The 24,593-nt window shown below is 44.6% G+C and overlaps 5 protein-coding genes across 9 annotated transcripts; 3 read left to right on the forward strand and 2 right to left on the reverse strand.

The window, feature by feature from the left end:
- Nucleotides 1-3,512: 3,512 nt before the first annotated feature.
- Nucleotides 3,513-5,241, forward strand: nanp (N-acetylneuraminic acid phosphatase). Of its 3 annotated transcripts, none has more exons than XM_055502553.1 (2): nucleotides 3,513-3,540; nucleotides 4,354-5,241. In XM_055502553.1, exons 1-2 carry the CDS (start codon nucleotides 3,528-3,530, stop codon nucleotides 4,989-4,991), a joined length of 651 nt encoding a protein of 216 aa, XP_055358528.1. In that variant the 5' UTR covers nucleotides 3,513-3,527; the 3' UTR covers nucleotides 4,992-5,241. The 3 variants fall into 3 exon arrangements, with proteins under 3 accessions (XP_055358528.1, XP_028983274.1, XP_028983273.1); XM_029127441.2 differs by lacking the exon at nucleotides 3,513-3,540 and adding an exon at nucleotides 3,557-4,097; XM_029127440.3 differs by lacking the exon at nucleotides 3,513-3,540 and adding an exon at nucleotides 3,561-4,117 and having other exon boundaries at nucleotides 4,350-5,241.
- Nucleotides 5,242-5,421: 180 nt separating this feature from the next.
- polr1b (RNA polymerase I subunit B) lies at nucleotides 5,422-10,965 on the reverse strand. The gene is made up of 15 exons (XM_029127439.3): nucleotides 10,279-10,965; nucleotides 9,865-10,032; nucleotides 9,569-9,715; nucleotides 9,360-9,492; nucleotides 9,130-9,266; nucleotides 8,771-8,994; nucleotides 8,517-8,688; nucleotides 8,230-8,401; nucleotides 7,864-8,145; nucleotides 7,605-7,738; nucleotides 7,362-7,532; nucleotides 7,133-7,289; nucleotides 6,849-7,045; nucleotides 6,522-6,772; nucleotides 5,422-6,394 (listed from the first exon to the last, which is right to left on the reverse strand). The coding sequence occupies exons 1-15, from the start codon at nucleotides 10,453-10,455 to the stop codon at nucleotides 5,512-5,514; spliced, it is 3,405 nt and encodes a 1,134-aa protein (XP_028983272.1). The 5' UTR covers nucleotides 10,456-10,965; the 3' UTR covers nucleotides 5,422-5,511.
- A 1,893-nt stretch (nucleotides 10,966-12,858) lies between these two features.
- dnajc12 (DnaJ (Hsp40) homolog, subfamily C, member 12) lies at nucleotides 12,859-15,033 on the reverse strand. The gene is made up of 5 exons (XM_029175637.3): nucleotides 14,709-15,033; nucleotides 14,216-14,294; nucleotides 13,792-13,931; nucleotides 13,560-13,704; nucleotides 12,859-13,325 (listed from the first exon to the last, which is right to left on the reverse strand). Exons 1-5 carry the CDS (start codon nucleotides 14,784-14,786, stop codon nucleotides 13,243-13,245), a joined length of 525 nt encoding a protein of 174 aa, XP_029031470.1. The 5' UTR covers nucleotides 14,787-15,033; the 3' UTR covers nucleotides 12,859-13,242.
- Nucleotides 15,034-15,474: 441 nt separating this feature from the next.
- Nucleotides 15,475-20,689, forward strand: sirt1 (sirtuin 1). 2 transcript variants are annotated; one of them, XM_029175634.3, is made up of 9 exons: nucleotides 15,475-15,888; nucleotides 16,275-16,397; nucleotides 16,524-16,759; nucleotides 16,863-17,015; nucleotides 17,475-17,622; nucleotides 17,747-17,826; nucleotides 18,374-18,557; nucleotides 18,655-19,155; nucleotides 19,298-20,689. In XM_029175634.3, exons 1-9 carry the CDS (start codon nucleotides 15,543-15,545, stop codon nucleotides 19,579-19,581), a joined length of 2,055 nt encoding a protein of 684 aa, XP_029031467.1. In that variant the 5' UTR covers nucleotides 15,475-15,542; the 3' UTR covers nucleotides 19,582-20,689. The 2 variants fall into 2 exon arrangements, with proteins under 2 accessions (XP_029031467.1, XP_029031465.1); XM_029175632.3 differs by having other exon boundaries at nucleotides 15,476-15,888; nucleotides 19,295-20,689.
- A 254-nt stretch (nucleotides 20,690-20,943) lies between these two features.
- On the forward strand, nucleotides 20,944-24,506 carry cacul1 (CDK2 associated cullin domain 1). Of its 2 annotated transcripts, XM_029175636.3 has the most exons (8): nucleotides 20,946-21,596; nucleotides 21,673-21,799; nucleotides 21,894-21,996; nucleotides 22,093-22,188; nucleotides 22,336-22,438; nucleotides 22,600-22,689; nucleotides 22,771-22,909; nucleotides 22,990-24,506. In XM_029175636.3, exons 1-8 carry the CDS (start codon nucleotides 21,278-21,280, stop codon nucleotides 23,027-23,029), a joined length of 1,017 nt encoding a protein of 338 aa, XP_029031469.1. In that variant the 5' UTR covers nucleotides 20,946-21,277; the 3' UTR covers nucleotides 23,030-24,506. The 2 variants fall into 2 exon arrangements, with proteins under 2 accessions (XP_029031468.1, XP_029031469.1); XM_029175635.2 differs by having other exon boundaries at nucleotides 20,944-21,799.
- The last annotated feature ends 87 nt before the right edge of the window (nucleotides 24,507-24,593 follow it).

Raw genomic sequence — 24,593 nt, forward strand, 5'->3', positions numbered from 1 at the left:
GACTAGCACATTGTGATGTGAGCCACGGCAGCAGCAGATAAACATAGAGGGGACACAGGCGTGCGTGTCCTCACAGAACGGAGACTCGGCCTCTTTGTCGCCCATCAGTGGTGCCAGACAGGAAACAAAAGGTTCCCATCCGGACTCTGCGGGCCCGGTTTCATGGCCCAGTCCTGGCGAGACGAGGGGGTGCTTCGGCAGCTGTAAGCAGCGCTCGGTGTGTTTGTGTGCATCGTGTCTGTGCTGATGAAACCAGCTTGTCTCTCACTGGACCGTCACAAATATTTGGCACCTTGAACTGAAACCGAGCTGCCGAGTAAATACGGCCAGTGCATCGACGTGGGAACCATCCTGCGTCTTAATCGCCAGCAAAGAGGACCTGAAAAGCAGCTTCACACAGAGGAGAGGTTTGTTGTCTGTCTGTTGAGAACACTCTGTCCTACTGGACGGACTCCTATTGTTCATCTCAGCTCCTGCAAAGTCACACGAGGACATGAATCACATACTCAGTTCATTTGGAACCCACCTCCTCCACTCTAACGTCCTCTGGAGTCTTCCTTTGAACATCTGGTGCTGGCTCCTCTGGTGAAGAACCACCATCCGAAGCTTCAGCCTGTGACCACTTTGTCAAATAATCCATGATTTCTTACTTTTATGACACATTTCCAGTTAAGAATAAAGTATGGGAGTAAAAACATTTAATTAAACTTCATTACAAAAATGAGTTCACCAGCTTTTACTAATTGTAATTAAATGTAATTATTGCAATTAAATGTTTAGTGAGTTGTTTGGTCATTAGTTTTTACCAGTTCTTTTGACAATGGAGTTGGAGGAAAGGTGAGATTTTCAGCAGTTTGAGTTCCTGATGGATACGAATGTTAGGGGAATTTTATGAGATATGTCAAATCAGGTATGCAACGAAACTGACGTTATGACAAATAATATTTTCAGTTATATGAGATAGTTGGTTATAAAGTCTACACAATTAAGTGAACCAACTTGAACATAACAGTCTGCCATCATTTATCTCATTCTATAAACATTCAGGAAATGAACAGGAAACCGAGAAAGGAGGGGCCCCTCAGATTTCACCTGCGGCCCCTGTGGAGCTGGTGAGCCTCAGATTGGGAACCCTCATTCTAACCATTAATAGTATTCTGTTAGGTGCTATGTTTAGACGAGTCAGCCTGAAAGGAAATGTTACGAGCTTGAATGAGTAATCATCAAGAAACTTGATGCCGTCAAGTGATGTTCAAGCGTCTCACCTTCCTCAATGTCCCTGCAGGGATTTTCCAGGACAAATGTTCCGTGCAAACCCATGATGTCACAGTTTTTACATCACACCGGGAAGTCAGAGTCGACCGTCGCAGGCCAAGTAAAACTATGTTTCGTGTTCGACTGTTTCTTTCGGCCTCAGTCCAACAAATGACACAGCGCCTTGGATCTTTTACAGTATTTTGTTTTATGGTTTCCGATAATCACAACAATAACAATGAGAGCGGGGCTTCTTCCTCTAAGTGAACGCTTTGCTGCTGGAATCGGTACAACCACGGTGGATCTCTACGTCTGGGCTTTTCTCCCAGGTCACATGGGTTCAGAACCTGGAGCTGTGTTGGTGACGAGCGTTTTCCAAAAGTCTGAGGCTGTAAATGCTTTCAATACGATGAGTTCCTTATCTCAGATGGCAGTAATGATTCACGAGGGTTTATAAAGCAGCAACATTATTTTTCCAAGCAAAGCAGGAGGGGCACGGTTCATTAGAAACCAGTGACTTATTTATTCATTGGAAATTTTCTGCAAACCTGCTGTTGCACAGGATGATGATGAGTAACAAATATTTCAAGGACCAACGAACATCTGTTGTTTTAGCTTGTTTTCCACTTAGCGACTACCGTAATGCCAGGACAAAATGCACATGTTGCTTTTAATTGTAATAAATAAATGCTCTCATTTCTACTTATGGCATCGTGTTTTTATTATGTATTTGATCTGTCATCTTCATATTTAACAGAGCCTGATGGAAATATGAGGTCCTGTCTTACAGTGTTGGCAGTATGCCTCATACTCGTTAAATCAAATTACTTGTTAAAAACAACAAGAACATCACCAGATCTGGCTGTAGTAAACTTGATGCTGGTAATAGTAGAGGTCTGGTGTTTCACGTGTTAAAATGTTGAAAAGGTTCCACTAAACTCTAAAATTAGGAAATACTTTGGGGACCTCTTTAACCTTTGAGCTGTAAGCGGCAGACAAACCAAAAGATTGGTTCATTTAATGCAAATATTGACAAAAGCAGCAGGTAGTAAATACAGGTAGCAGGTAAATACACACGTCTTTAACAGTATGATGATGAAGTCCACACATCCTGCTGTGTTGCTGACCTTTGCTGTACTTCTGCAGCGACTGGTTGCGCTTCCACTCAGCTCGCGTGGAGGCTCAGGTGTAGCAGCGCACGTGCTGTGAGAGGTCTTTGATGTGTGTGTGTGTGTGGGGGGGGGGTATCACGGGTGTATCAGATACAGTGTATCACGACTGTCCATTGTTTGTGGGGTTTGACTTTGAATCTGCTTTGAAGGTGAGTGCTAGGAAACAGCACCGCGTTCCGCTGATTGTTTTCCCTCTCGTGTCAGCGGAGCATCACTGCATCCAAATCAGTCATCTGAAGAATGTTTAATATTTCTGAGCAGCTCATTGAAAGGGAAGATAACGACCTTCGGTGTCACACAGTTGCGTGTGAGGAAATCCGCGCATCTTGATTTACAGGTGACCTGCTCAGTTCTCTTGTCACGGAACGCACGTGCGTGCGCGCATGCGCACACAGGCTAATGAAAACTACTAATAAAACACAGGTGCAGCTAAATCCCAGGGCCCGTGGAGCCTCATAGAAATTTTGAAAAATGATGCAGATCGATTACACGGGAGCGGTTTGTTCCTGCTGGGGAGAGAGCGCCACCCCGACTAATTACTTGTTTTATTATAATCTGCGGGAGATTCATGCCCAGCTGAGAGATAGCGTGTGAACGTGCACGGCCACCCACACAGATAAAAGAGGAAGACCGTCACGAAGCCTCACCGGTGCTTCGCGTGTCTGCGCATTGCTGGGGGGGTCACGCGTGGACTGTCAGGGAAGTCATTTAGCTTATTTTTCCTCTCCTCTGCATCAGAGGGGGAATTCCACCTTTACACCCGCACGTTCACCCTTCAGACATCCACTGTTTATGTTTCTCTTCCCTTTAAGGGTTCTTCCGACGCACGTCTGTCATTTCAACGAGCGCGTTCCTCCTTCGCATGCGAACGGCAGCTGCTGTTTGTTTCTGGCGGTTAATAGCGGGCTCGGCCTCTCACGCCGTTTCTTGATTTACTGCTCATCTTTGACACTTAATTGAAACAATTAAGAGCTTCTGCCCAATGAAACGCGGGCACCTGACGTGAGAGCGCGTCGTTGCGGGTTCGGGTCGGGTCGGGTTTGGTCCGGTAGCGCAACAGGTCTGCACGCGGTTGCGTGTGAACCTCTGGCTCGTCGCCAGATGAGAGCGCGAGGTAAAGGACGAGTTGCATAAGTATGGGGCTTTGTTTTGATTTAGGAAACTGTGTGTCACGGAATGTGTGTTTGAATTGGCAATATCCACCGTGACGAGACACGTAAGGACATTTTAGTGTTTAACAACTGATCGCTTCCTCTTTCTTGGAAAGGTTGTGTCTGATAATAAACGGTTCACGGTCTCAGAGGCTGTGATCCGTCTCGACCTCGCCAGTTTAATGTTTTGCTTGACGTCAGAGGGTTAAAACAACTGAATTCATAAAATAACCACTGAGGAGAGACTCGCAGGTGAAATCAATGAGTCGGTAGCACGAGCGCTCCAATAGGACATTATGAAGCGTCATTAAGTTCGTGTTTTATTTCCTGGCGCCATCTAGTGGTTTAACGTCGAACAACACGTCAGAACAGCAACTCCCAGAATGCACTTCCGCAATTCCGCCATAGAACAACCGGCATTGTGGTGCAAACGTGGAGCTACACCTGATGATGGACAACAAACCCGTGAAGGCGATATTATTTGACTTGGACAACACGCTGATAGAAACAAGCCGCGCAGGTGAAGTGGCGATGCAAAAGGTGATCATGTCTAGAAGAATAACGACGGCGTTGTGAGTGCAAAAGCCTGGGTGTTATTGGTGGTTCAGTCCAAGAGTGAAGTTGTTTAGGAAGTTACATCATGACATTTGCTTGATTTTGACCATAAAATCAAAATCAATCAATCAATTATGTAACGTATGCTGACATGTTGTAAACTTGTATACTTTTATTTAATATACCCTTTTAAGTAATTTGTGTGTGTATTTTCCAGACAGCTGAACTCCTGAAGTCCTCCCTGAGCCTTGACGACGACATCATCCGTAGCATCTGTGACAAGTTTAAGAGGAAGCTCCTGCATGAAAGCTTTGACCCCACAGCAGGCAGATCCATAGACGAGCTCCGCGTGGGCCACTGGGAGGAGAGCCTGCAGGAGGCCGTGGGCGGCGCATGCAGCCCCACCCTGGCAGCTCAGTGTTACTCCCTGTGGAAACGCAGTCGCCTGGAGAGGCTCAGTCTGGCCCCTGAAGTGCGCAGCCTGCTCGAACTGCTGCGCAGCACATACAAGCTGCTGCTGCTGACCAACGGAGAAGCTGCCACACAGAGGCAGAAAGTGGAGGCGGCCGGATGCGAGGAGCTCTTCGACGCCATCGTGATCGGAGGCGAGCATGCAGAGCAGAAGCCATCCGTCTCCATCTTCATGTGGTGTTTTCACTTGCTGCAGGTGCAGGCAGAGGACTGTGTCATGGTGGGAGACTCCCTGGATACGGACATTCAGGGCGGCTTTGACGCGGGCGTACGGGCCACAGTTTGGATCAGCAGCGCAGCGGGTGTCGTTCCACATGATTCAGTAAAACCAGATTATACTATTCCTACAGTGCTGGACCTGCCCCAGGTTCTGGCACAGCTGAAATAGGCTAAACTGGACACAGAACCAGTCTTAAACTGAGTCTTGATATTTTACAGACATGTAGTTGACAGGTTATATTTCTACTAAAGTAATTTTTATTTGCAGGTTTTCCAAAGATTCCCATTCTGTTTTAATTGCATCACAGATTGTAATACAACTGGTTACAACACTAAAATGTCATCTATGCACCAATAAGTTATTGTAATTTAATACAAATTTTATTGCAGAATAAAGTTTCCCTTTTTGGAGAAATATATTTTGCAGTTCATTTTGCCTTTTGTTACAACACAAAGCATCCTGAAGATTACATTAAACATAGTGGGACATGACATCAGTTTTATTTCTGGTCAGTTTTGATTCGTTTAACAACTCCACAGATGTCAACACATTCATTCTCTCGCATGCTGTTGCTTGGTTATTTGGCCAATACAACACTTCAGTCATCGCAATATGACACACTTCAGTCAGAAGACCATTTACCAGTTTAACTCTGATAAAATCATGTATCTATTGAACTAATCCGACATCATTTGATGTCCAGTTTGACTTTAATGTTCATTGCTGCAAGCTCAGCTACAAAGTAGCGGAAGACGTATGGAACCGAGACAGAGTCAATAGAGTCACTTTTGCCACACAGGGTGCAGACAGTCTTCCGGTGGCGCATGGCTGACCAGTAGGGGGGTGGCTTCTCTAAAAGTGGGGAGAGCAGACTGCCACAGTCCACACACACCTGAGCCACCGATCGGTCTGAGCAGTTGAAGAGGCGATCGTGTAGCAAGAAGGAAGCGCCGTGAGCCAAGAGGGCGTCGCGCTCCATCTCCCCGAAACGGATCCCTCCCTGGATGTTCCTCCCTCCCACCGGCTGGTTGGTCACCTTGTCCCGCGCTCCCGTGGTCCTCACCTGGAACTTGTCGGACACCATGTGACGTAGGCGCTGGTAGTACACGACGCCGATGAAGATGTCAGCCTCCAGCTCCAGACCGCTTAGTCCGCTGTACATTCGCTCCGTGCCGTAGTAGTTGTAGCCACCGGCGCGTAGCATCTCGCCAAAATACTCCAGCGCAGAGTTCTCCTCAGAAAACGTGAAGGGCGTGGCGTCGTGGCTCAGGCCGTGGAGGGCGGCCGACTTGCCGGCCATGCTCTCGATCAGCATCCCGATGGTCATACGCGACGGGAAGCCGTGGGGGTTGAACAGGATGTCGGGGGCCATGCCGCTCTCCGTGAAGGGCATGTCCTCCGCCGGCCACAGGCGGCTCAGGATGCCCTTCTGACCGTGGCGGCTGGCGAACTTGTCACCGATGGTGGGGTTTCGTGGCACTCGTATAGTGATGCAGACGCGTTTAAAGCGGCCGGAGCCACTTTCATTGCTGCAGATCTTGATGTTGTCCACAACGCAGGCTTCTTGGCTCCTGGGAAAAAATGAATTAGCGATTCACTGAGAAAACAAGGATTCAAATCAGAATTAAAAAAATTTTCAATTAGAAATGTCTAAAGTTATTTGAGACGCTAAAAACAACCACAGATGCCAACACCTACTTGTAGTAATTGGTGAAGGTCTGGCCAGTGTTGAGGTTAATGTAGCTGTAGAAAGGGTCTCCATATTGAAGTGTTGATCCTATGTAAGGAAGTCCATCAGCGTCCAGTTTGTCACTCGCCTTAGGGTCGCCTGGTTTAGTCCCAAACACCACGCTGTCCTGTCCCTTCACTTTGTCTGCCAGGTCGATCAGCTCAGTCTTGTAGATACTTCCATGGGCGAAGCCTCTCTCCCACGACGACTTGTTCACAATCTAGTATGTACAAAATAGGTCAAGATGTTGCTGGTTTTAAGCCTCAGTTCTTTCGCTAGTACCGCGTTTTACCTACCATAGCATCCTCCATGTCGTAGCCTGTGTAAGATATGACGGCCACAATGGCGTTGGTGCCACTGGGGTAGTTGTCCAGGTTGTAGTGGTCGTACATGTAGGGCCTGACCAGCGCGCTCTGTGGGGTCTGGAGCCGGTACAGCTTGTTGTCGGAGCGATCCGTGAATGAGTGCAGGGGGAAACCCATCGTCTGCTTCCCTGCAGGGGCAACAGCTTTAATCTCTAATAGATGAAAGGATTCAAGACTCCAGAGGGGAACCTTCAAATAGCAATAAAAGAACATACCCATCTGACACTGGTACATGTTCCTGGGACTCTGGTTGTGGTCCGAGTACGGGATGAAGTTAGCCACCACGCTGAGCATGCTGTGAGGGAAGAGCTCCTGGTGTGTGGTCACTCCTGGATCAATCTCAGCCTCCAAGATGCCCACGTTGATGTAAAGCTAAGGAAGAAATTCCTGATACTTAACGACTGTCCGACATACCTTTTTGTTATACTTATACGTCAGACATACTTGTTCAAAGGTGCCGATTAACTCTTGCTTTCCGAGAGCCAGGTTTTGTACAGGCCGCACCATGCGACAGGGGGTTGTGAAGAGAAAAAGGCCTGGATACAGACTGGCCTTGCCCGTTTTAGGAACCAGAACAATCTCAGTCCAGGGAGGGATTTTCTTTTCTCTCAGAACCTGAAAGTATTAGATTATGTGTCATCTGTACATATAGTATGAAATGGACAAGACGGACCGTTACTGTTGTACCTTAAATCTGCGAAGGGAATTGACCACAACTGGTGCTAATTCACTCTCCACCCACCCTACAACAGCTCCATCTAGCAGCACAGGGTAGCAGTCTGAGAACGGCTGACCAGGTGAACCATCCACTGAAGTAACGCCTTGGATTCCAAAGAGAGAAAATGCTTTATACTTTATACTTCATTTCACCGCACTGTTAAAATACTCAGTCAGAAGCGTAATTCATTTGAAGCTCTGTAGAACAACTGATGTGGTGTAAGCTCACCTAAGGAACAGAGCAGAGCTGGGAGAGATGTGGTCAGCAAGGTCTGAGCCACAATTTCACAGCTGGCCGTCATGTGGTTCATGAGGCCGCAGGGCTCTCCGTCAGGGGTGTGGACGGGACACAGGAAGCCCCAGGACTCGGGCAGCAGCTTGCGGACTGAGGTGGTCCTCATCTTGGCGAACGCTGCTCCTCTGTGCACGCAGCGGAAATGGGACAGGTAACGGATGAAGTTGAGTTTGTCAGCTACGACACACAGACCTGAGCTCTGCAACATGCCGAGACCTGGCGACAGAAGGAGGAATGGAAACCAATGAGCACGAGAACAACTCGTACAGAAGACTTCTCGCAATGAAGTTGGGGTCGTACCGGTTTTAGAACTGAGGTTACCAGTGGCCAACAGATATTCAAATGGTTTGGTCACATCAGTGCCCATATTGAATATCTTCATCACGTTTTCAGCAGTCCATCCTCCACTCAGTCTGCTGCCTCTCTTGTCAAAGGAAAGCTTCACAGACTGCAACCAGGCTGACAGTCTCTCCTGTGGAAACATAGTAAAGTTCAGGTTGATATACTAAAGATTAACTTGACAGTCTAAATGTTTTAGTTCTTTAAATGTTCACAGGGGAAAACCACAAGATAAAAAAATAACTTGCCTTAAGAAACATGAGGTACAGCTGACCAGGGGTGAGCACTTCCTGACACATGATGCTGTCGGGATTCTCCTCCATGCACTCCTGCTTGGCGAACGAGAAAAGCTTCCTCGTCATCAGACACAGCAGGTAAAACTTCTCTACGCCCGACTTCAAGTGGATGCAGACACACTCGCTGGTGAAAGCAGAATGCAACTCAGTCCACTGCATTTAACAGAAAACGCACAAGGCAAAGGCAAGCGGCATGAAGTACTTACTCTAGCAGGAAGTTGGCGCACTGCTCGTTCGTGTACCACTCAGGAAGGTTCATTTTGACCCTGAAGCGCTCTCCGAGGTAATTGAGCACCTGGTGACGGGTGTTGCAGCCTTGCTCCATGACGACGCGAAGCATCTCTGAGGTGCAGGTCTTGTAGAGAGAATTATCCTCACGCCCCTTGATCAGCTCCTGGTAGATCTGGTAGTCTGTAAAGTCCACCAGGGCCTGAAGAACACAAAGATGTCATTTATATTAAGATAGTTTCAACATTTTGTGTGACCTATATATATTTAGACGTTTTTCTTTCCGCACGTGCTGCAGACTTGATCATTTTTAAGATTCCTTAAGCCTGGTTGTTACCTTGAGTGCAAAGCCTAGTGGGAGGAAGAAAAGCTCTTTCTGGTAGATAAAGTTCAGCATCACCGTCCCATTTTCCAGATAATGTAAGTTCATGTTTATGGCCGTGTGCTCTTCCTTCACGCAGCGCATCGAAATGCCTGTCAGCATAAAAAAGTAATGAAAGTTCTGCAATAACATTTTTAAACCACAATTTTGAGCTGGAACTATATTTTCGCCGTGCTTCTATTTACCATACTGTGTGTAGCCCTGGCCCCTGTTCTTCCACTTAGGCCTGGACATGGCAATGGGATAGTTCCTCCTTGGCATGATCAGCATTCGGATAACCTTCTCGATTCCATTCACAATGAAATAGCCTCCCATTTCCTGTTATTGTCAAATGCAGAGTTGTCTATAAAAAGGAAAGCATGCATTAATCTTCAAACTCAGCCGTGTGTCTCACCTCTGCTTCTTCGTGGTGCTCTACGAGCTCTTTAGGAGACATGCCATGCAGATTACACAGCTTGGACTTCACCATGATTGGTACCTGGCCCAGGGACTGCTTGATTATGCCTTTAGGAACCCCATCGATGGACCAACTAACATCTGCCTGAGAGGACATGAAGATGGTGATGACATGAAAACAACAAAGGAAATAGCTCTCGTCTTGTTGTTTCGATCATTTATAGAGCACTTCTTCGGCTCACAGTCAAGATTTAGATCGCACAGTCAAATTAAGGCCACAAATCTGAGTCTTACCACCAACTTCCCTTTGTATGAGCTTCTTCTTCCCCGGCATTCAGCTGGAAACACCCTCGTTTCGCTGCAGATGCTTCCTTTGGCGACCATTGGGTGGTAGATGGTCGCTTCCACAAACGAAAGGCTGATCGTCTCGTTTTTGACAGTAAACTCCAGGGGCGGGATGGCCTGAGAAGGACATTTCACACAACTGATCAAAAACACAAACGTTTCTGCGGGAGTAATGATACTGAACGCGACTTCACATATATTCAGATAAAACATTACTGGTTCAGAAATATTTTTGCCCAACATAAATTAGTTTACAAACAAACTGTTGTATCGTGTTTTAATTTCAAATATTTTTTTTACCGTTTAACCAATACAGTAATACTTTGCAACCATAAGAACTACGTTCGGATAAAGTGCCCTGACCTGCACAACGCGGCTGAGTCCGTCAGTAACAGCCTGGTCAAAAGACTCGATGTGAGCTTTTGTTAAATCCTGAACAGCAGCATGTTGCGTTTCCTTCAGGGCTCCAAAGCCTCCCTCTGTCAGGTTCTTTAAACTGGGACCTTGGGGTAAACTGCTCCACTTTCCTAAAGAGTCCATGCTTGCAACTTCTGAGAGACATACGCTTGTTTACCACATGTACTTACTGACACCGGAAGTGAATCTATGTGGTACCGGAAGTTAACATTATTCTTCTTCTGTCAGCTTGTGACATACTACGGTGCGTTACCGCCACCCACTGCATCTAAAAACCAACTCGCTTTCCTAACCGCACTAAAAATACCCATAAACGCCATCCAATAAAAAACTATCCAGCTGTATTCCCCATATCTCCTGCTTTCAAATTCAATATTATATTCAACTCTAACTTTGTTGCATGTACTCTCAAACACTCTATAGAATGTAAAAACACAGGTTTGATTTCAATAAATAAACTAAAACGACTGATGTAATGAGGGAGACAGTTGATATTTACAGGGTAAAATGTCAAAATTGTGCAACAAGTTGTTTGTATAACTTTAGTTTCCAAGACATTTTGACATTTTACCAAGTTTCTCTTGGAAACTAAAGCTATACAAAAAACTTGTGTAGTTGCATAAGTAACAGCAGCTCAAGTAGAGAAGCTTCATTTCATGTATTAACACCGTACTTCAGACGACGTCCAGAGCGTTCTGCTCGTTTTGTGGTGGAAGTGATGTCATTGCTCCTCTTGTCCAGGATGAGGCAGTGTTGTACCAACAAACAGCGAAGGATTTAATAGAAATCAGCTAATACAAATACTGTAAAGAAGCAGCTGTATAACGATCAAACATCAGCTGTAGGGCGTGTGTCGCCCCAGCTGTTAGTGGATCAGTGTAAATGGTGTAAAAAGACTGGGTCCCGCTGTATTACTCAGGCTGCACCACAGCGTCTATTCACAGGCGCGATCCCACTACTGAGCGGCACGGGGGCTTTGACCTGCTCCGTTACCGACCTGGGCCGGGGCACCCCTCCTTAGGCGACCTGGTGGTCCCGGGCTCCCCCAGAAGCACCATATCGATACCGAACTTAGTGCGGACACCCGATCGACATAGTCCGCTGCAGCTCAGAGCTCCTGAGCTCAAACGATCCGCCAGCCTCTGCCTCCCAGTAGCTTGGATTACAGGCACGCGCCACCGCACCCGGCGAAGAAGCTGTCATTCATGGCGAGTTTGGTTTTACTGGCGTGACGTCATCAAAGGGCGGTTGGATCTGGATTTTCTTTTCATTCACTAAATTCTGTAAATGACGTGAACATAGTATTGGAAATGTTATTTGTTGAAATTTGGCCGCTTAATATTTGACAGTGGGATGAGAATTGCATCTTTTCTGATGTTGACATTTTGCCATTTTTGCCAAGTTTGTCTTGGAAATAAAGCTATAAAAACAACTTGTGTAGTTGCATAAGTAACAGCAGCTCAAGTAGAGAAGCTTCATTTCATGTATTAACACCGTACTTCAGACGACGTCCAGAGCGTTCTGCTCGTTTTGTAGTTGAAGTGATGTCATTGCTCCTCTTGTCCAGGAGGAGGCGGTGTTGTACCAACAAACAGCGAAGGATTTAATAGAAACGAGCAGATACGAACCCAGAAAAGAAGTAGTTCTATAATGATCAAACATCAGCTGTAGTGCGTGTGTCGCCCCAGCTGTTAGTGGATCAGTGTAAATAGTGTAAAAAGACTGGGTCCCGCTGTATTACTCAGGCTGCACTACAGCGTCTATTCACAGGCGCGATCCCACTACTGAGCGGCACGGGGGCTTTGACCTGCTCCGTTACCGACCTGGGCCGATGCACCCCTCCTTAGGCGACCTGGTGGTCCCGGGCTCCCCCAGAAGCACCATATCGATACCGAACTTAGTGCGGACACCCGATCGACATAGTCCACTGCAGCTCAGAACTCCTGAGCTCAAACGATCCGCCAGCCTCAGCCTCCCAGTAGCTTGGATTACAGGCGCGCGCCACCGCACCCGGCGAGAAACAGTATTGCTCATTGGGCTTTTAGCTTTTACAGAAATTACGTCATCAAAGTCTTTCTAGTGACATCTAGTGATACAAAGCAGGTACTTTTTATACTTTTTACAATAGAGTGGCATAGTACTGTATATACACGATTGTGCTGAATGTCGGTATAAAGTCACTTTATTTGTATGTACCCGTAACGTAACTGTAACTGTAACGTGATTATGCTACGTACATGCATTTTACATGTATTTTGTTTAAATAAATGTTAGGCAATTACATTTCTGTGGTAGTTACTTCACAGATGCAAATACCTTGCAGTTGTTTGCCTTACCTTCCAATCTGAATCTTGAATCAAAACTGTATCTGCTGTCTGAGTAAATTGTGAACTACTTCAAATAATACCCCATTCTAATGATACCTTGCACAAGATCAGAGAACTGAATGTTATGTATCTTATGTTATATATACACAGTAGCTAAAACTTAGCTATGGTTGGTTAAAGTTGAAAACAACAAACCATGCACATTTTTAAGATTGATTTATAGCTACAAATATATATATTTATTTGTAGCACTTTGAGATTTGCACACAAATGCAAAGTGTAGAGCTTTATAAATAAAATGAATTATACGTTTTTAATCCAACAATATACTTGACTAAAACACATGATGCACATTAAACCAACAAATATACCCACTAACAAGGTAAAGTACTAAAAAGGTAAAGTATCTAACTCACATGTACATATACATTTACATCTCACAATTTCCTGTTTACTTCAAGATGTTTAGTGGAGTTTCAGCAAGACAATATTTACTATATCTGACACAATAGCTAACTGGGCCCAGGACAATAATAACTAGACACAACACACACTCTTAACTACTATTAGGGTGACAATAAATTTAGATTTCATAATTTCTGAACTTCTGCAGTAGACCAGATGGCGATTCTGCAGCCCATCGGAAACGCAGATGGCAGCAATCACCTATAGACGAGATAATGAGAAGTCTGTTAATTCGGTTACTACTGTACAAAGAATACACACTGTTAATACAATAAGCATAAAAACAATCACACTTAATAAAATAATCACATTTGCACACTTCCTCTATACTGTGGCTATAGCTGACTACCTACCAGTGAACCTTCTAGTATCTGTAGTTTATGTCCATTATACTGTAAGAGAATTATAGTTTCCAAAATGTTAAAATACACTTACTTGAAGATGGCATGGCACCACATGAAGAATTCCCTGGTGCTTTTTGGTCATAACGAAGGTCTTCACTTTGGGAAGCGTTTAGGATTTCGGATTTTGAGGCCTCTAACATTGGTTCTTTCTTATCTCTCACAGCCCAGTGCATTGACTGAAAACAAGCCATCAATTCACTGAATCATCTCCTTTTATAGAGGATTTATTTTTGAGAAACATCCATATAAAAAGCATCACTTACAGTTTTTACAGAGTTGTTTAAGGCTTGCCAGTCACGGTATGGAATAGTGACTCCGCTTCTTTCCCAAAGGTCATAGTTTTTCCTTTTGGTTTCATTGCATAAAACCTCTTTGGCTTCCTGCAACTTTTGAAAGTCTGCCACTGAAAGAAAGAAAATATCACATCTTAGGTAAAGCAAAATAGAAAGAAACACTTTTCACAACATGCTGTTAGGAGCTCTGTATTAACATAATTAAACATAATTAGCTTTGAAGTTATGGCATCAGGGAGAGGCATTAGGTGCAGCATAAGAAAACACATACAAGTACAACAATTATTACTTAAAAGCTAAAAAACAAATATAACATTTTTGGTTATGCAAGGTTGGTTATTTTCTTAATAACAATGTTATAAAAAAATAAATCAATTATAATTTGTGAGTTAACCTGCGCTTGGGTTGTCTTGGTGTTTGTCTGGATGACACGCCAAGGCTCGGATCTTGTATTCATTAAGAATCTGTTCAGTCTGGAAAAAAAACGTCTCAATATTTGGGTATCAAGAATAGCTCTTATTTACTTTTTCTGTGTTGAGGAATGATCACAATATCAGTATTATTAAAAGAACACACAAAAACAGCTGTTATTAAATCTGCATGCATGTTGGCATTTTCTAGCAGCACACAGTACTAACCACAGTAATGCTTCGGGAACACACACACAGGATGACGCACGACTTCACTTTGGTCAAATAAAATCAACAGGTCTCTTGGCTCGAACTAACCTCTGAAGTACGCAGAATTCTAAATGCTTGGGTTTTAACAGTATACAGAATTCTGGTCGCGCTTGTACATCGGCTTTCGGGTTTCCAACTGTTAGGCTAATTTGCTGATGCACAGTTAATGCCAATAGGCAGAGCTGAAACCCCCTGACTAGAACTTACCGACGACAGTTCATCGCAGCCTAATAACCCGTAGTAATCCTCCAAGTCCTCTGATTTGCAGTTCAAAACAGCCTCCATAAAAACTGCAATCTGCGTTTTCTTGGAACTTAGCAGCGTTTGTGCTACCGCGGATCACAGCTTTTTTGGGCCGAGCGGTCGATCGTTCGCCTTTGCTGCTCCTCTGTTTTACTCACTGACAGAGTTTATTTGGTCAGAACCCGATAATCACTTTTTACAGACACTGCCAAACGTGGTTAACGCTTCTCTTCTGGGTTGTAGGGGAGATGTCGTTGTAACCATATGACGTATGCTGCATTCAGGTGTATCGCTAAGGGTCCCACAAAAGATCCAGTATTTATGTGGGGGGGGGTCACGCAACAACGCAAAGGTAGTTTAAATAGAAAGTACAATAAAAAATAATGACAGGCAAATTGTCTTTTTGACAACTGGACTTTATAAAATATGTGGCAAAAGTGAAAAAGAGAAACCATTTGCATGTAGTATGCAATTAAATCTCTGATTATTTGTATGATCTTACATATGGCAAACGTGATAAATGTACGGTTTGTTTATTTGAACATCTCAAAATTAGTTCTAAAACATTTAGGTCTGTGTTTTACGCACATCCTTGCTCTGCCATTCACAAACTCCCGCTTGGGTCTTTCGTTTACCCACAGCCTTTGAAGGCACCGAGATTTTGTTATGGTTTTACGTCACCAGCGTAAAGGGGGACGTTCCGGCCGTGATAACTGGCGGAGAGTGAGTCACGTGCGCTATGCAAATGAGCCAGCTGTCCGAAAGGAAGGATCTGCTCGGCGGCTCTGCGGGCTGAAGATGGCGGACGGAGAGAGCAGTCTCGAAAAGGCCTATTCAGGCGGCCCCGAAATGGAGGAGCCTGTCCCGAAAAGGCCCAAAATCAGTCCGGCGGCCAAATCCGCGTTGAAAGTCGCAGAAGCAGACAATTTATCGTGCGTCTCCGCTGACACGGGGAGCTGGGAGTCGGCGGTGAATTGTGCGCAGCCAGCGGAGAGGGAAGCCAAGCCGGCGATGGCGGTAGAACAGGCCCCAGCAGCACAAGGCGGAGACAACAATGGACTGGGGCTACTGGTCTCCGAGCGGCGCAGACCAGCAGCAAAGCTGCACGACGGCGGCGTCCTGGGCGCGACCGAGGACGATGCTGGTATGAAAAGAGGCGCGCGCCTAACGCAGCGTTCGTGTTTACGCGACGCACAGTGGGCAGCGCGTGTTTTACCAACTTAGCTGCTACCGGCAAGTTGGCCTGATTTAAAACAGAATTAGCTTATTACTAAATGTTTATCACGGCGAAGATTAGTGAGAGTCGGCAGGTCGCCGCGGCCAAAGACGGCGTCCTCTATGTATTAAGATAATGTAGAAAGTGACTGAACCGTAATGTGCATCTTGCGGGATTTTAATGTTTTAGCCTATTCCATGTAACTTTTTAACAACACCAGCGCTAACTGATTTACTAGTAGCATTCTCTTTAGACATGGCAGTGGATAATGCACAGATCTAGCCTTATGCCTGGTTGTCTTTGTTTATATTCAGATTTTCTTGGACACGAGGATTTCCCTTCCAACGGACAGGCTGTGACACCGGACCACCTCACCGAAGAAGACGACAGATCCTCACATGCAAGCTCCAGCGACTGGACCCCCCAGCCTCAAATAGGTAACCACCCTATGAGTTTTTGTTACTTTCCAGGTAGATTTTTAAAAACCACAGTATAACTTCACTCATTGTTGCGCAGCAGTCAGACGTGTGGGATTTACACTGGGATTTTGCGTTCTTTGCCAGGTTCCTACAGCTTCTTCCAGCACCACATCCGAGAGACCGATCCGAGGACTATTCTGAGAGATTTGTTGCCCGAGACTGTGCTCCCGCCAGATTTAGATGACATGACATTGTGGCAGATCATCATAAATATTTCAGAACCTCCAAAAAGAAAGAAACGCAAAGACATAAACACCCTGGAAGATGTGGTCAGGCTACTCCACGAAAGCAAAAGGATCCTTGTGCTGACTGGTGCTGGGGTATGTGTTTATAGCAGTACTGTGTACTGCTATAAATGTACTTTTACTATCTGGACCCTGTGCAATTCATTCATCCAATGTTTTTTTTTTTTTCATGTTGCAGGTATCTGTTTCATGCGGAATACCAGACTTTCGCTCCAGAGATGGAATATATGCACGGCTTGCTGTTGATTTTCCCGATCTTCCGGACCCACAATCTATGTTTGATATTGAATACTTTCGACGGGACCCAAGACCCTTTTTCAAGTTTGCTAAGGTAGATTCATTGGATTTATTTATTCTTGAGCATTCCTACAAATGATAACCATTCTTCAGAATTAGCAAAAGGTCGCACCCAATGACCCCCCTTCATTTTTATACATTATGTCTAAAACATAAATGAAACATTACTGCTAAACATCTGTCCCAGCATCATGATGTTACACTGTACAATTTTTTTAGATTGTTTCATGTAGTTTACAATTTAATACTGAAGCTCTAATATTGCAAAGTGTTGTCTTAGACTTAAACCTGAAAGGAGATACTATATTTGACCTTTGCCCAGAGAATCTCGTATTGTATCATTACATGGTGCACCAGAGCTTTGTGTGAAGAAATGCCTTGGGAATTTCCGTACTGTACTTATTCATTCATTCATTAATTATCTGTAGTCATGAGATTGAACTGCAGTTGGGAAACTTCAGATTCTGTGCTTAATGCATCCCCTCTTTCACAGGAGATCTACCCTGGTCAGTTCCAGCCTTCGCCGTGTCACAAATTTATATCTATGCTGGATAAACAAGGGAAGCTGCTGCGCAATTACACACAAAACATTGACACATTGGAGCAAGTGGCCGGAGTTCAGCGGATTATCCAGTGTCATGGTGAGTGTCGTCATGCAGTTAGTAGACAGATGCTGTTTATGCATGCATAAAATGTAAACACAGCTTTTTACATATGCTGTCTGTGATGCTGAGAGAAGCCATTAATGTGTTTCATTTATTTCAGGTTCGTTTGCCACAGCATCCTGTCTTGTCTGTAAACACAAAGTAGATTGTGAAGCTATAAGGGAAGACATCTTCAACCAGGTATAAATTTGTTACAAACAGATCCAGAGTAACACATCTATATGCACTGCTGTGCCCTATGCAATCTAACGGGATCTTACAGACTTAAGTTTTTTTCTATCTTTTAAAGCATATTACGAATACTGCATATCGTGTAAAACCCACAGCAATATAAAATATGCAAAACAAAAATTAACCACTGTTCATATTTGAAGTAAAGCTAAAAATGACTCCGTCAGCAGTATTTTAAATACTAGCATGTTGTAAACTGCAAATATTTATACTAAAGTACATTTTTCAGAAGAAAAATTGATGCTTGTTGCGTTGGCATTCAGCTCTAATTTATAGTGATACTATGAGAGGGACAGTCGTGTCGTGTTTTCAGTTCAGTGCCTATGCAGTGATACAGATAGTATGCATCCTTATCATATATTAACTTAATGCCCAAAACGGTACAGCTGTCGGAAGAGCAGCCTACTTTACGGATCACTGGATAGTACTGGAGATACTCTACGCTGTGCATACAATTATATTGTTATAATGGTGACAAAATAAATTCCTCTTACAGGTTGTCCCCCATTGTCCACAATGTCCAGATATTCCTCTGGCAATTATGAAACCAGACATTGTCTTCTTTGGAGAGAATCTTCCAGAAATGTTTCACAGAGCCATGAAGCAGGATAAAGACGAGGTTGACCTGTTGATTGTCATTGGCTCGTCACTTAAAGTTCGACCAGTCGCCCTCATCCCCAGTAGGTTTTATCTTTAAATTGCATATTATTAATGAGCTTGCAATAAAAGCAGACATGCAGTACCTTAACTATCTTTTTATCTGTTTGTCTCATTTAGACTCCATTCCTCATGAAGTGCCTCAGATCCTCATCAATAGGGAGCAGCTGCCTCACCTCAACTTTGATGTGGAACTACTTGGTGATTGTGATGTCATTGTCAATGAACTCTGCCATCGACTAGCTGCAGATTTTGAGCAGCTCTGCTACAACACTGTAAGACTCGCTGAGATCACAGAGAAACCCCCTCGGTTACCAGAACAGCCACCAAGTGAGGCCTTGCCGGCTTCCAGCCACTCGGATCAGGAGGAGCAGAAGCAGCAGCAGAGTACAGATGCAGTAACTGAGCCCTCAGAGGACACCAAACGTTTGAATGTCAGGGAGTCTGCTGGTAATAATGTTACACCTCCAGAGCCTTGTCCGAATGCTTCAGATTCACCAACCAGTAACGCACCAAAAGAGGCGACTGCTGAAGTAAAGAGCCAAACCTCGAACCTTGAATTTCGTAGACAATGCTGGATGAGTCGGATCAACAGAAGTCCAATTAGCAAACGCCTTGAGAGTAAGTTTAGGACCAGAGAGATGCATTAGAGAGAACATTCACTGTAATTAAGCTCAACCATATTAGAAAATCCAGATATTGAAATGGTTTTCCACCTACTTATTTCAGTACTGCTAATGATGTGTATTTTTCCACACAGCAGGTCAGTACCTGTTTCAAGCACCGAATCGCTACATCTTCCACGGTGCTGAGGTTTACTCTGACTCTGAAGATGAGATGTCAAGCTCCTGTGACAGTGACAGTGAGGATTCTGAATGCAGCGCAGATGGGGAGGAGGACAGCGAGCCAGAGGAGGATGACAAACTAGCGGCGGATGAGGAGCGATGCCTCAGAGACACAGTGCAGCACACGTTAGCCCTTGAGGCCACATCAAGTGTGCAGAGGGACAGTACTTCTGAAAAGACTCAAAGCACCACACACCTTTAAATGTAAAATATCCAGTTGACAAAGCACTAATTGTCTTTTTTTATATATATAAATATATATATGTTTCGTATATTTTTCACTCATCAACCTTATTGTTTTTCATAAAATTGAAATTTCGTGACAACTTTGTGTGAATATGCAGCAAGTTTGTTTTCTTTTTTTTTTCCTGTGCCCATCATATGCTTTGTGACTGAAACTTTATGCTGTATGCTACTTACTAAGTGAATGCAGCAGGATTTTTTTCTTCTGTGTCCTAGTTTAAAGGTTTATCTGATGCGCTCATCTACGTAAGCGCACCACAAATGCAACACTAGATTAAGCTTTAAATTCCTGAATTGCGATTTTTACGAGCAAAGTTTTCAAAAGTCAGTCTCGTTCGTAGATTGTCAGCTGTGGTCTAATGCTGTGTTTTAGAGCTGGTTCCCGTTGGGAAACGTGCAAGTGTATAAGTCTACTGCCTCCTGATTAGTGGATGCAATGAGGTTCAGACACATTAATATTCAGAGGGTTTACGAAAACACATTCTAACTTGCAATATCATAGCTGTGCCCTTTGATGGGGGGTAAAAACCAACAGTACTCTTTAATTTTAGACCAAAGAACATTTTCTCAACACTCTCCTACACTGTCATAAGCTTTGTACGTTTACCCCGTCGTCCAAATCTTGGAAAACTCTTAATATTTACAAGGTGTTCCTTCTGACATGTGGCAGCTACTTTTCAATGGTCAGGCCTCTTATTTTTGTACTCTGATATGAGACATACTCATCAAAGGGTAAATGATAGTTTCTATCTGTATAAAGTTACACTAAGTTGTAATTTGAAGCCTTAGGAATATACTTAATGAGTTTATGTTGAAAATGGCACTTTTTCCTTTGTATAAAACCGGTTTTGTTGCTTATGTCAGATTTCTTAGTCTACTGCCTGTAAAGATTATGTGTTGGTGGACAGACATGTTTGAGCCATTGGGATGGATAAATGTCTACATCAGCATAATTCACATGCCATTTGAACTGTTATGTTTTGTTTACGGTTTTAGGAAACAAGGCATTTTTACATTGTTATAGTTGTTTCCTCTCATGAGGTTCTCAGTAAAAAAAAGAAAAAGAATGAAGGCTGTTGCTTATACTGTATGCTTGAACAAGCTCAGCTAGTTCTTCTTTCCCCAAGCAATGCGAGGGATGCTGCTAGAAATGTGAATGACCTTTCTCTATTTTATTTTTTTGGTGGAACTCCTTTACAAGTACATTAACGTTAAGGTTTAATTTTAGTGGGAACAAGGAAAGACTAAGGGACTCTCGCGTTTTTACGCTGGACGTTTGTAGTTTGCGCATGCGTACTACGATGGGCCGGCCCGTTGACGGACTACAACATGCTCCGTATGATAATACGTGTGTTATTCCTGTCAACACTGGATCCAGTAATTCTTAGTAATTGTGCAGTTGTGCGACTTTCTGACGAGTAACGTTTGCGCACACTGGGACGTTTCCACGCTCGCGCTAAGTCTTTGGGACTACATGTCCCTGTATTCTCTCAGCTGCCCCGTGATACGACGTGTCGTAAAAAGAAAAAAATCCGTCAACAACACCAAAACCGACATGGACACCGCCAAAGGGGCTTGACACGTTTTTTACCTTTGTTATCTGAAAATGTTCGCCTAGTAGCGCCAGGCCTCTGCACCCAGGGCGGACTGGAGGGATGGAGGCCATGGAGGATGACAGTTTGGACCTGAAAGATGACCACAACCACAACTACTGTGCGAGCGGCAGCAAAGTCCGCCCGTGTCTCAGTAGTCAGCTGTCGGAGGTGTCAACGGTCCCACAAGCCGTCTGTCCGCCGGTGTCCGCGGGCGAACCGGACGCTCGGCGGGCGAAGCTGTGGTCCGGTAGAACACGCGGGTCAAAGTTCATGGACTCGGACTCGGGCAGCGAGAGCAGCGAAGTCAGCGAGAGCGACTGCGCGGCTTCGCCGGCCGCCGTCGAGGGGAAATTCACCCTGGACTCTACCTCCAAGTTCCGTAAGGTCGCATGAAGGATCGCTTTATTACCGGGCGGATTGCTTTGCTGCTGTACCTGCTTCTCTCTGTCACGCAGTGCTCAACGCCATGGCAGTAGATGACTACAGGAAGAACCACTGGCCGGAGCTGGAGAAGGCCATAGACCGCCTGCTGATCCAGAACTCCACGGACCACATCGCTGTCTCCTACGCACAGATTTACGGGTTCATAGAACACACACCTGAGCTGTGACCTCATCTGTTGTGCATCAGTGGCAGGTGTAAATTGGGTGCTTTTTCTCTCCCTTTGTTTTCCTAGTTACATCTATAAATGTGTTTGCCAGCAGCATTCGGAGCTACTCTACAACGATCTGAAATCCAAAATCAGCAGTCATCTGCAGCAGGTGTCCGCCCAGCTACAAGTAGGAGAATCCTAACACAATACAAGGAAACGATCAAAGCTCCAGCACACAGACCGGCACCGTATACTCCGTCGGCTTGTTCTTGTTGTTTTCCAGGACAGCCCACCTGAGAGCTTCATTGAAAACTTCAACACTGCACTCACTCAATACACGGCTTCTCTCCAGTGTATAGTTCCTGTTTTCATGTACTTGGTGAGTATGTTTTTGGTTGTGCTGTAAAGACAATGTAGTAGCACATTTAAACTCTTTCCATCCAATCGGGTAGTAGCAAAGTATCCCTGTGCTGGGTTTGTTGTTGTTGTTGTTGTTGCTATCATTTATTTATTTATTTTTCTTCAGAACAAGTTCTACATTGAGTCAAAGCTAAACAGAGACCTGGGAGAGGATCTGATGAAGCTCTTTGCTGATCACGTGGCGGAAAAACATGTGAAAGTTCTGATGCGTGAGTGTATTTCTTCATTGGTTGTCATGACATTTAAGCATTTGTTCACTTCTGATTGTGAGTCTGGACATTTTGCTGAAATGACCTGCCGCATTTGACCTGAAACCTAAACCTTTAAACATGAATTCTGCCTAAAAAATCCGTCTTGTGTTGTTGCTTAGCACTTCTCATCAAAGCCCATTCCATGCCCTTTCAAGTGCAGCCGTCTACCATGGCCAGTGTGGTCAAAGGCCTCTACAGCCTCAGGCCGGGTAAGCAGTGCCTCTGTTCTTCACCCATGCTGCCACCTCAAAGCTTTTGTGTGTATGATGAGCTTTGGTTTGCTCTTCCAGAGTGGGCCCAGCTAGCGCCAGCGCTCTTCTCTGGCTTTATTCCTCAAATCAACCCCCCCGCCGTGGAGTCTCTGCTGTCCGACTATGCTGCTCATGACCAGAAATTACAGATGGAGCTCTCTATGAATGGCTTTCCTCGGTCAGTTGGTCAACCTTTGAGTCACAAAAAGTCACTTTTCACGACTTGCTTCCTCTGAACTGCCATCGTTTGTTTTCCAGAGGGGACCAGTCTCGCAAACGGGCCAGTGACGACTCCTGATAGTAGAGCGGATGTCTGCGTCTGTGCTGCAGAACTCAAACTGTGCCTCCCTTATGTCGTGATCACAGGCTGGCTGCATTGGGGACAATGTAAAGACTGTGAGGTCCTTCTCTAAAGACTCAAGATCACAAAGCACTGTGAACAACAAAGAGAGAGCATGAAGCTGAGCAGACGCCTAATCTCAGTGCACTAAAACAAACACAGACTCCTACGATGGTGCTTTGCTCTGCTATCAGGATGCATCCAGCTTCAGTATTGGCAAGGTGTGTGTATGTATGTGTGTTTGTGTGCCCCCGTTTTTACCAATTGAAGCGTGCCTTCACGGTGTCTGACTGACGGGAGGTTCCGATGAGGGTTGTGCCGATGATGGCGTTTTCATTCCTAATATTAAAGTGTCTTGTGTGTTTTTTATAAACTGGACTAATGGAGACATTCTACTGCTGCTAGTAATCGCATTCCCCGTAATAACTGCTGTTGATGCTAACACTGTGTGTGTGTGTGTGTGTGTGTGTGTGTGTGTGTGTGTGTGTGTGTGTGTGTGTGTGTGTGTGTGTGTGTGTGTGTGTGTGTGTGTGTGTGTGTGTGTGTGTGTGTGTGTGTAACCTTTTGGCAGCAGTCAAACACATGGGGGGGGGGGCATCAGAAGTATGGGGAACCTACTGATTCTGCTCTTCGTGTTGCCTTCACTGTGTTGTTCCAAACCCAGTAATGCCAAAGAGGATCGCAGTAATTGTTTTGGCTTCTCTCTACTTTTCTTTACTATACAGTGTTTTGCATTCGGGCTGACATCACTGTATTTGCTGGCTGTGTCTCTGAGCCCTTTACGTTTTGTATTAACACATTTTGTCTGACCCATTTGTAAGTTAGTCAAATTGTGCCTGTGTGTATTGCTTTTTAGTTTAAAGCCTTACGTGTTGTATTGGCAGGGATCACAATGCAGGACAATACACTGAGTGCCAGAAAGCTTAAAATTAGTCAATTCTCGTTTTTATGGGTGTTCAGCTAAATCATCTCTTAAATGTGAAACCTGTTTTAGAAAAACAAATATGCAAATATTTTGAGTCCGGCCTACTTGTATTTAAGGTTGTGCATATAAAGCCGGCTCACGGTGGAACTAGTTCTTCCTTCGCAAAGGGGTCAATGCGCAGAAGCTCGTCTCCCGGGTGATTTTATTTTCTAACATACACTTGAATCGAGACGCATTTGATACGCTGTCTTACACTGTTTTAAGTGTGAACACGTGCTCAGGCTCGCTCTTTGTTTCTGTCCGTGGGTCTTCGGCACGGTTCTCCCCATTGCTTTAAAAAATCGCTGAGTCAATCATGGAGCATGTTAAGCTGTTATGTTTTAATTCGGGTCAAGTAGGCAACAACTTGCAGCCTAACCTGCTGAGATTCCATCACTTTCTGTTTAATATGCTGCAAGGATATCTGTGTTAAAACAACTGAACAACTGTGAATAAACCTGTCTGCTCATATCCAGTGATTATTAACCTTTATTTAACCAGGAAAAAAATCCCATTGAGATTGAAAAAACCTCACCCCCATTGATGCGTTCCAAGAGT

Source organism: Betta splendens, chromosome 15 (assembly GCF_900634795.4).
Source record: "Betta splendens chromosome 15, fBetSpl5.4, whole genome shotgun sequence".
In the NCBI taxonomy this organism is placed as follows: Eukaryota; Metazoa; Chordata; class Actinopteri; order Anabantiformes; family Osphronemidae; genus Betta; species Betta splendens.

Bases quoted from the DNA above. Each gene is read 5' to 3' on its own strand.
- nanp (XM_029127440.3), top strand. From the start codon at position 4,025: ATGATGGACAACAAACCCGTGAAGGCGATATTATTTGACTTGGACAAC. The intron at 4,118-4,349 runs GTGATCATGTCT...TGTATTTTCCAG, and splicing joins GTGAAGTGGCGATGCAAAAG to ACAGCTGAACTCCTGAAGTC.
- polr1b (XM_029127439.3), bottom strand. From the start codon at position 10,455: ATGGACTCTTTAGGAAAGTGGAGCAGTTTACCCCAAGGTCCCAGTTTA. The intron at 7,739-7,863 runs GTGAGCTTACAC...TTGGAATCCAAG, and splicing joins AGCTCTGCTCTGTTCCTTAG to GCGTTACTTCAGTGGATGGT. The intron at 6,773-6,848 runs GTAGGTAAAACG...TGTACATACTAG, and splicing joins ACGACATGGAGGATGCTATG to ATTGTGAACAAGTCGTCGTG.
- dnajc12 (XM_029175637.3), bottom strand. From the start codon at position 14,786: ATGGAGGCTGTTTTGAACTGCAAATCAGAGGACTTGGAGGATTACTAC. The intron at 14,295-14,708 runs GTAAGTTCTAGT...TTTTTTTTCCAG, and splicing joins GCTGCGATGAACTGTCGTCG to ACTGAACAGATTCTTAATGA. The intron at 13,326-13,559 runs GTAAGTGTATTT...TCTCGTCTATAG, and splicing joins TGGTGCCATGCCATCTTCAA to GTGATTGCTGCCATCTGCGT.
- sirt1 (XM_029175632.3), top strand. From the start codon at position 15,543: ATGGCGGACGGAGAGAGCAGTCTCGAAAAGGCCTATTCAGGCGGCCCC. The intron at 17,827-18,373 runs GTATAAATTTGT...TTCCTCTTACAG, and splicing joins GGGAAGACATCTTCAACCAG to GTTGTCCCCCATTGTCCACA. The intron at 19,156-19,294 runs GTAAGTTTAGGA...TTTTCCACACAG, and splicing joins AATTAGCAAACGCCTTGAGA to CAGGTCAGTACCTGTTTCAA.
- cacul1 (XM_029175635.2), top strand. From the start codon at position 21,315: ATGACCACAACCACAACTACTGTGCGAGCGGCAGCAAAGTCCGCCCGT. The intron at 21,997-22,092 runs GTAGGAGAATCC...GTTGTTTTCCAG, and splicing joins AGGTGTCCGCCCAGCTACAA to GACAGCCCACCTGAGAGCTT. The intron at 22,690-22,770 runs GTAAGCAGTGCC...TTGCTCTTCCAG, and splicing joins CCTCTACAGCCTCAGGCCGG to AGTGGGCCCAGCTAGCGCCA.